This window comes from Nicotiana attenuata, unplaced genomic scaffold (genome assembly GCF_001879085.1).
Source record: "Nicotiana attenuata strain UT unplaced genomic scaffold, NIATTr2, whole genome shotgun sequence".
NCBI classification, from domain to species: Eukaryota; Viridiplantae; Streptophyta; class Magnoliopsida; order Solanales; family Solanaceae; genus Nicotiana; species Nicotiana attenuata.
In genome coordinates, this window is record NW_017674037.1 from 63,430 (window position 1) to 73,740 (window position 10,311).

At 35.8% G+C, this 10,311-nt stretch overlaps 1 protein-coding gene across 1 annotated transcript; it reads right to left on the minus strand.

Annotated features, from left to right (window-relative positions):
• Positions 1–2,180: 2,180 nt before the first annotated feature.
• On the minus strand, positions 2,181–2,855 carry LOC109217865. The gene has a single exon (XM_019382151.1). The coding sequence runs from the start codon at positions 2,853–2,855 to the stop codon at positions 2,181–2,183; it is 675 nt and encodes a 224-aa protein (XP_019237696.1).
• Positions 2,856–10,311: the final 7,456 nt, after the last annotated feature.

A 10,311-nucleotide genomic window follows, 5' to 3' on the forward strand; every position in this document is an offset into this window, starting at 1 on the left:
CCATTTACCCACCTAACAAACTTCTCAGGGAATCCCAGTAGTTTCATCATTTGCTCTATGTATATCCACTCCACAGAATCATATGTTTTTTGCATGTCAATCTTCAGCATACACCTTGGTGATATGTTTTTCCTTCCATAACCTTTAACCAGCTCATGGCTCATGATGATGTTATCAGCTATCATTCTCACTGGAACAAAAGTTGTTTGGCATTTGTCTATTAATTCTGGCATGACTTCCTGTAATCTTGTTGTTAGGATCTTAGAGATTATCTTATATAGCATTGTACAGCAGGAAATAGGCCTAAATTCCTTGATATTTGTTGGATTCTTCACTTTAGGGATCAAGGTAATAGTAGTGCAGTTTATGGCTTTGCACAAATCTATATTTTCAAAGAAGTCCAATACTGCTGATGTAATTTCCCTGTTATACTCCATGTCCTTTTGAAAAAATAGGCATTATATCCATCACATCCTGGTGCCTTGCTATCATCTATACCCTTCAAAGTTGTCAGTACTTCTTCCTTTGTGACTGGCTTTATTAGCTGCATTTGTTGATTCCTGCTCAGCATATTCCCACTCCTTATTATATCTGGATTCACTATTGGCAAAGCAGAGGCTGCTGTACCTAGTAGTGCTTTATAAAACTGTAGGATCTCCTCTTTAACCTCCTTTGTGTTCTGCAGTATGTGCCCTTCATTATTTGTAAGTCTTCCAATGTGTTCCTTGCCTGTCTGTTTTTCACACAAGCATGAAAATATGCTGTGTTGGAGTCCCCCTCTTTTAGCCACTTGAATCTAGCCTTCTGTTTCATTATGCTTTCCTCTACTTCCATCCATTTAGCCAGCTCCATTTTAGTCTTCTTTTCTTCCTCTATGACTGCACTATCATTCTCTGGAGATTGCATAACTTGTTGTAGCTGTATCAATTTGTTTTTTGTTTCTTGTATCTTATCCCACACACTCCTGTATTCCTGAGTGTTTAGCTTCTTTAGTTCACCTTTCATTGTTTTAAGCTTGTACCAGACATTTTGCATCTTGTTGCCCCTATGTTTCCTCCTCCAGCAATGACTCACTATTTCCTCAAACTTTTGATGGTTAGCTAGGCAGTTAAAAAACTTGAAAGGCCTCTTCCCCTGTACAATATCTTCAGCCATAGTTATCATCAATGGGCAGTGATCAGAAAACTCAGATTGCATGATGATCCCCTCCATTTGAGGCCACTTTTGTATCCATTCTGCATTGACTAGGATTATATCAATTCTACTATGCACAGTGTTGTTTGTCCATGTGTAATATCTCCTTATTGTTCTCATTTCAATCAATCCAGCCTCCCCTATAAAATTTTTAAGATCTCTCACTTCCACATCTTGTACTGGGTTCCCTTGTATTCTATCTTCAATGGACATAAATCCCCCATTACAACACTTGGCCAATTTACTCCATTCATTGTCCTTTTGAGATCATTCCACATACTCTTCCTATCTTGGATATTATGTTTTCCATATACTGCAACAAAAAAGAAGTTACTGTTACATTGCCTCATGGTTATTTGCCCTGCTATGTATTGATCATGTACTTGTTTGACTTCAAACTCCAACCTTGTCTGATCCCAAACAACCCAAATTCTCCCACCCGGTGCTACTTCATAGTTGGTTACCCACTTCCAATCCCAAAATACTTTCCTCATTAGTGCATCAACCTTACTTTCTTTTACTCTATTTTCCAGAACTGCTATTATTGCTACTTTATTCTCCTTATAGAAATTTTTTAGTAGTTTTTGCTTATACACCTTATTCATTCCCCTTACATTCCATGTTATAATGTTTATCATGATATATTTGTTACTTTGGGATTATCTTCACTTCCTTGTCCACTCCTCCTACTTCTCATATCCTGTTCTTCAGAGAATTGCATTATTTTCTGGACAATGTCAACCAGGACTTTAAATGCATTGCCTATGTTGACTTCATCTCCCCCTTTAGCTCCCATTTGTTTTTTTTGATGCAGACCTTCCACTAGCAATCTGCCATTGGTTGCCATTCCCTTGCTTATTTGGGCCTAATCCTTCTTCTGTTTCAAGATTCTCCATGAACCTTCCTTGGCCATCTATCTTATCCACCTTTGGATCAAGCTTCCTTACTATTTACCATTCTTGCTTTGGCTTCTGGTTATTGGTCCTCTACTGCCCCTCTTCACTATGTTTCTGCTGTTGTTCCTTACATGAGTGGCCGAGTTGACAACATTCTTGGCAATATTGTGGCTTCCAGTCATATTGCACTATCTGATCAATCCTTTTCCCAGTTGGATCACAGAGTTCTATTGATCTTGGTAAGGGCCTCATAATGTCCATCTCGATTAGAACTCTTGCATATGAAACTCTGTCAGTCATAGTTGTACATGCATCAACATATAGAGGTTTACCCAGCCCACTCCCTATCTTACTTAGAGCCTTGCTACTCCAGTAACTAAGTGGCAGTTTAGGGAATTTCACCCATAGTGAGATAGTTCTGAGAATCTCATCCTCAAAATCAAACCCCTCCTTCCATGGCCTTAGGATAATTGGTCTATTATCCAATGTGTATGGGCCATTCATTATAACATCGTCCCTTTCTTCAGTACTATGCATCAAAACAATAAAATAACCGTCACTGTGAAACAGTACCTTTGGCTTCCTGATTTTCCCACATTGTTGAGCTATAAATCGTTCAACTGCTCCAATTGTTGGGATGTTTCCCACAACATATAAAATTAAGGCTCTATTCCATTTCTGTTGTTCCTCCTCTATGTCATCTTCCAACAGTTGTATCACTACTTCACCATCTTGTACCACTGGTGGAATATATGAGAGATTCATTCCTTTAGTTTGTTTTCGCTAAACAATCCACCCACGATCTTCCCCCAGCTCCCTGCGTTTGCTTGTCCTGCATACTCTTCTCGTTTCCTTGTGCTTTGTTCCTCTGTTCCATGGTTACCTTTAAATTTACTGTTCCATTTCTTGGATTTTTGCTCGAACTTTCCTCTTTAGCTCCGATCTTCCCTGCATGTGTGTTTTTTGTTCCGGAGTTCATCATTGGTGTCGCTTTGGTCACTATCTTCTCTGGTGCTGCCAGTTTCAGCTGAGCAGTGCTCAGATCTGGCCAATTCAGTTCATTATCACTTTCTAGATCTAGATCGTCTTCTTCGTTCATTTTCTCTTTAGCTTTTACTGATTGCTTTCCTTGTTCCTTAACGCTGACATCAGTGAGATTGCTAGTGTTCTTCCTTGGTCGTCCTCTTCCTCCCATTTTCCGACGAGGCGCAGGTTAGAGCACTTAACGGGCGCCGAGAGAGAAAGAGTTTTTTTTAAAATTTCTTTTAAGGTTTTAAGCCCTAAAAGCTTTGGCTATATAAAGGGGTCTTATTCCATAAGGAGAAAATAATTTTTACTACATGGTTTTCCTAGGAGAAACTCGCCCACACGAGTTTCGCTAATTTCGGACATTATTCGGGTCACACAGCAGAAGACTGTGGAACTGGAGGACGGTCTCGTGGATAGTTTCGTTCTTGCTTGGAGGCTTCTTGCGATCGCGGTCACTGATAATAGGCGAAATCTAGGTGATTTAGCTATTGTTTATGCTTCCGCTTGATTATATTCCAATGTAATAATATGGTTAATTGATTAAAAATAGGCTCTAATTGTGATTTGTATACATTGCAGGATGAGGAGCTAATATGATGCTTTCAAGAGGCTATTGGAATGATTTATGAGCAAGAACGGCCCCTCGGAGCTGAGTGCGCGCAAGAACGAGACAAAGAATGGAAGAAAGCATGGCCCAGATGCGCGAGCAGATGCGCAAGTTAGCGCAGTAGTTCGCGCGCGTAAAGGGCTAAGGCAGAATGACCCGCGAGCTCGCGCGAGGCCGGTCCGGAAAAGAATTATTTAGGGGTAAAATTGGAAATCTGGAGAGAAACCCACTTAACCTATATAAAGTCAAGCTCGCCCAAGGTTAAATAATCAAGGTTTTCATAGGGTAAAACTTACTTTTGAGAGTACTTTGGCAAGAGAAACAAGTGTGAGAGATCACCAAAAACATCATTATTCTTATTCTCTTTTATTTTTCTTGCAATCTTTGATGATGAATCTTCTAGTAGTTTATTCCTCCATTGTTACGAGTAGCTAAATACCTTAATCTAAGGTTTTGGTGGAACCCGTTGGGGATGACTTGGTTGTTTTATTAATATAGTTGGATTTGGTTGTTAATCTCTATTTGTTCATCTATGTTTTGATTGTGGTTAGTTGAAAGTGCCCTCAATTATCTGTTCCTATTTATTATGTATCTACTTGAGAGAGAGTGCATATTTAGGTGATTGTATGAACAACATCACTCCCGGAGTATAGACGAGAGTCATAACCGAGGGTTTAGAGGTTGGATTAGAGATAACGATACCTCGGGTGCAATCTAAGTGAACTGTATTGTGAATCTAGCTAGCGTAGCTTTATAGAGTGCGTCTAGTAAATTATCATAATTGCTTGAGAAAGATTTATGATAGCTGGAGCGTTCATGATTGATAGAGACAACTAAATCATAGTTATAAGACATATACAACCAAGGAAATTACCAACGGGGGAAACCATTGCCTTAGACCTTATTCCAATTGTTTACACATCAAGTTTAGTTAATTTTCAGCTGTTGATTACTTTTAGTCTTTAGTTGTTAGAAAAATCAACCATTATGAATCAGAAAGTTTGGGGAAACAGATTGTGTGAATTTAGTAAATCCGACAATAGTAATTGATAGGTTAATTCTCTATGGTTCGACTCTGGGCATAAATACTCAGATTATATTTGCAACGCCCGCGTAGTCTTTTGCGAGACTCAGTTGAGCGTGATCAGTCACGCTTCAAGAGATAAGTATCGATTTTATGTTCGATTAAAATCTGTGATTATGTGTTGTCTATATTACATGCAAGTGATCCTGGCTATTTGCTTCCGCTGTTTATACCTGTTTTCCATCAGGTATATCAGGAAAAAAAAATTGTCTTCTCTTAATATGCGTAAAATGACAAGTAAAAATGAAATCTATTTTTAGTATACATGCCAAGTGTATACGGTCAAAATCAGAGGCCTTCGATTTATAGGCTCGAGGGTTCATCTCGAGCCCGAGTTTGAGCCCGATGGATTGGATCCGAGCTCGAAGGTAGGATGCAATGACCAAAGATCAAAGTACAATGGACGCCGAAGACGAGTACGCTCGACCCCGCAATAGTACCATTATTGATTTGTAACAGAATGGCTAGATTCCTGACACGTCCCCAAAATCATGACGCAAATCCCGGAATATGATTGTACGATTTTGTACTAGGCGGTTAGACAGTTGTATCAACAATATTCTTTAATATAAATAGAAATATACCTTATTTAGGGTAACCCTATTATATAAAGGGGGCCTCAATCATTTGTAAGATCATCTCATTATTGAGCAAAGAATATACTCTCTACTTTTTGCCTAAAGTTCATCAGAATTGTCATTTAGCTCTACTGCTCTTACTTTACTTTTTTGCTTAATTGTTCTTATTATTCTAAACCCACCTCGAGGTCATTAAGCTCGAGGTTACTGCTGCTGAGTTTTATTGGTTTGATTCACTTATTTCTTTCACTTCTACTTCATATTTCTTGATTATTAATTAGTATTGAATCTAATCACGTATCTTTAAAACTACAAACCAAATTTAACTGTTACTCGTATTTTCGAGGTAAACACCAAGTAAAAGTGAACGGAGGGAGTACTACCAATAGTAGAACGAAGACATCGACTATTAATTTTCTTCTAAACTTACAGGAAATAAACAAGGAAAAATAAAGAAGATCACGATTAAAAAAATGTTGTTGACTATCTAATTAGTTACTAAATTAAACAAAATGGAAAGTATAATTTGAAAGTCCTGGTTTTGTTATAAAACAATAAAAGAAGAAGAAGAGTATTGCAGAGAAAAGTAGAGAGGGAATTCTTATTGAATTTTGGGATGAATTACAATGGGAATAGAAGCCTCTATTTATAGGGAGAGGGTGACTTAGCCACCAAGCAATGAACCCTAGAATCTCTCTGAATATGGACATTCACCATAAATATAATTCTATTTATAACACTCCTCCTTGAATGTCTATTCAACAGATAATGTGCCTCGTTAAAACCTTAACTAAAAGAAAACCCAATGAGAAAAAAATTCTAGAAAAGGAAAAAGAGTACACATATCTAATAATACGCCTTTTGGTTGCCTCGTTAAAAACCTTGCAAGGAAAACCCATTGGGACAAAACCTTGTAAGGGAAAAAGAGTACAACGCGTATTAACTCCCCCTGATGAGAGCATCAATTCACATCCTTGAGCATTTGCATTTCAATCTTGTGCACCATCTTCAAAAGATCTTTGGTAGAGATTTGATGAACAAATCAGCCATATTAAGTTGAATGAATATATTGCACCTTGAAATCCTCATTCTTGATAGAGATGAATTGTCTTCATATGATCTTGTTGGAATCGTCAGTTCAATATCTTCACATAGAGGTGAAAACTCTTGCTATCATATTATCATGCATATAGTTATAGCAAGATACATTTGTGGACAAATTGCACTGAGGATGTAGTACTTCATGACCAAGAATTCTATATGCTTTAAGCAATTTAAATCCTTTAGGGATTGTTAAGTCATATAAGCCATATAATAGACTTTAGATGCATATCAAGTTTTCATGTCATGCTAGACATATGAGATATCGAAAACTGATTGCACATACCATTGACTTATACTTTCAAGTGTTTGAATTGCAGTTCCAGAACTACATGTCTTTCATATGAAACCAATTCTACTTGAATTGTTTCTCTAGACTTAAGATGCTCATATATATTTAGCGCTATCATAGATGTTGTCGACAAACATTTTATATCGGTTTCAATATTTTTTTCATAAAGACATAACATAGAGATCTCTTCATTCATATATTCATGTACTTGAATCTCTCATGAGATTTTATGAAGTGTTATGTCATGTGATCTTCTAGATCACTTGCCTCCTTTATTATGATCATTTTGATCATTTGCTCATCTTCTTTAACAAGAAGTTTATTTGAAACCGATTGTCTATACGCTTTAAACGTACCATAGACTTTGTCCTTCTAGGATTTAATAAGAGCATTTGCAATGAGAATATAGTTACTTTCTTTGGGTCAGCAAATGCGTCTGGCATGCTTTGCAATATATTGCAAATGAATTATCTCTATGAACTTAAAGTTCATATTATCTTATTCGAGGATCGAGATGTATAAATAATAATTCATTCCATGTAACTTTTTCTCAACTGTTTATCATGTCTCCCCCTCATGTTAGAAAAACTAACTTGTTACCTCAACTTTGAGAATCCACCTTTGTGCGTTATGGTGTTAATCAAAATATACACCGCACATCAATAATAATAAGATGGAATTATTGGTTCCTGACCCTGAACCACTTGTGAGGGAAGAAAATAATATACTTTCGTATATAACGTATATCAAACTGATATAAATAACTTTGTTCTCATAAGCAATTGTTTAGCTATTAAATAGAGGCACTCAATAAATCATTTTGCTAAACCAACTGTGATGTAAACCAACTTATCAAGATGAACTTCTTGAATAGAAAATCTGGAAATTATGCTCGAAATTAAATTATTGAGCAAGTTACCTCGCAAAATACCATGTTGCGGGTTAATAATAATCGCACATGTAACCATCTCATAGATGCATCTTATGTGGTATACATGGCAGGTGAACGGGCCCATATTCACCTTTTATATTTCCAGCATTCATGGGATTCAATCCCAATTTTAGTTGGTATATTAAATAATGAGAACATGCAACATAATAGAATTCGTAAAGAACTTTCTAGTTCTTTAATATTTACCCATGTGAATTCTCTTTTATTTTTGCACATCATACTTAAATTGATATGGGTAAACCAATTATGCCAACTGAATAAATTATCAATATTGATAAACTTCATATTTACACCATGACGTGTACAATTATCAATAAACTCCAAGTTTATTATGATATGGGTTTTTATATCAATAAACTTCCTTTTATTGTGGCATTCTTTTGTTTGTGTAGTACAAACTGGAGAATAAAGCGGGTAGCTTTTCACATACATATACCCCGCTACAAGTTGTAGTAATAGAAGATATTAAATCTTTCCTTTATTTATAGTCTCAATATAATCAATCGCTTTCGCGTATACTTTGGAAACTGAATAAGTTTCTTTGAGACTTACTACAACACAATACCTTATTGGTAATTAATTGTGTTTCTCCAAAATAGTATAATTGGCTCTTGTAGAGTTCTTAATTAATTTTGTAGTACCACATATTCATCAACACCCATATGGTGAATATCTCTTTTAAAGAGAAAGTTATACCATTATGGTTATGGTCAAAATTATATGCAAGATCTGTTTCTTGCATTACCGTTAACTTTTAATAATCACAATGCCAAAATATTTTGGCGTACAATAGGTACGTGACCAATGACCATTCATGCCATAATAATGACATTATTTTCTTATATCATCTCAAACCTCCTTTTAGAGGTGAGTGCGGTATATTCACTACCACTAGCACGTTCATATTCTTTGAAGAATGAATATGTATTCATAAATAAGATGTTATCACATTCACATCATGAATGGACCATAATCATCTATATGTGCTTTATAAAATCTCATGTCAAATCGATGACAAATATTACTTTCACAAGTGGGGGATTATTTTGAGAATCCTTATTATTCTCATTATCACAATGATGATGATTATAATTTCATCTATTGCCACGTCCACATCCATTGATACATTCATAGTGATAATTTTGTCTTCTTTCAGACTTATCACATACTGCTATCACATTCTCTTAAGGGAATGAGAATGGAACAAATTCAATGGGACGGGTTTCCACTTTTTGTGCCCATAATCATACATAAATTTGATCATGGCAAGACATAGAAACTTTTACCACTTCGGGTGGTTATAATTTCTTACAAACTCCATTAGAGTTATAATCAAACTTTGTTGTCTTTGCTTGTATTTAAAATCAAAGTATAGAATAAAAGAGAAAAATACGGTAAAATACTTACTTTAAATCCAGAATTTAATCATGAAGGAAGTTCATGGAATAATTGACAGTCATTATGCTCAATCCCAAAGCTTTTACTCAAGTGGTTAGAGTCTCGTGCTGATAACGTGTTATAAAACAATAAAAGAAGAAGAAGAGTATTGCAGAGAAAAGTAGAGAGGATATTGAATTTTGGGATGAATTACAATGGGAATAGAAGCCTCTATTTATAGGGAGAGGGTGACTTAGCCACCAAGCAATGAACCCTAGAATCTCTCTAAATATGGACATTCACCATAAATACAATTCTATTTATAACAGGTTTCACTTTATTAGATTATTAAAAAAAGAATGAAAATAGTGAGGGTCTAAACATGATGACGACTGACGAGAACATGTAAGTCCACAAATATTTGTATACATTTTAACAACAAAATATTTACACGAAAAGTATCGTGTATAACGTTTGGCAAATCTTGTTTAAACTAATTACAACTATTACTAAGCAGAAGATTCGAAACATTCTATTTTAAACTATATTCTTGTATGCAATAAAACCGATGATGAGAAGAATTCTTTTTATAAGGATGAATGGCAATAATTAATATTGGCAAAGCTGTAATTACTCCCTCTAAGTTGCTCTGTTAATTTCGTCTTTATTAGTTGTTGTTTTCTCGTTTGTGGGACAATAAAAGTGACCAGAGAAATGATGTAATTGGGAAAAGAAATACTCCTAGTTTAAAGAGAGTGTGCTTCATCATCATTCATCGCACTGGCCGAAGATAATAGTATATGGGGGATGATTGGATTATGCAACAGAGCTTCTAGAAACCCAATAGAGCTTTAGAAGAACTGATCAAATCTCTAAAAGATCAAGATATTGTTGAATTTTGAATTTTTCTGGACTCGTACGTCATTTCTCAAATTTGAATGTTAAAATATCATGGTATAGCCAGTTTTCACACTGGTCAATGAAAAATAGCCAGCGTTTATCAAGTCAATGAAAAATAGCCACTATTTTGCTGCAACAGGGACCGGTCCAGTATAATATACGGGAGTTCTGGTGCATTTGTGTACGAATTCCAGCATATTATGCTGGACCGGTATACTTTGCTAACTCCTGTAAAATTTGCGGGAGACTGGAGCACCAGTGCTCCAAACTCCAGTATATTATACTGGACAATTATACTTTC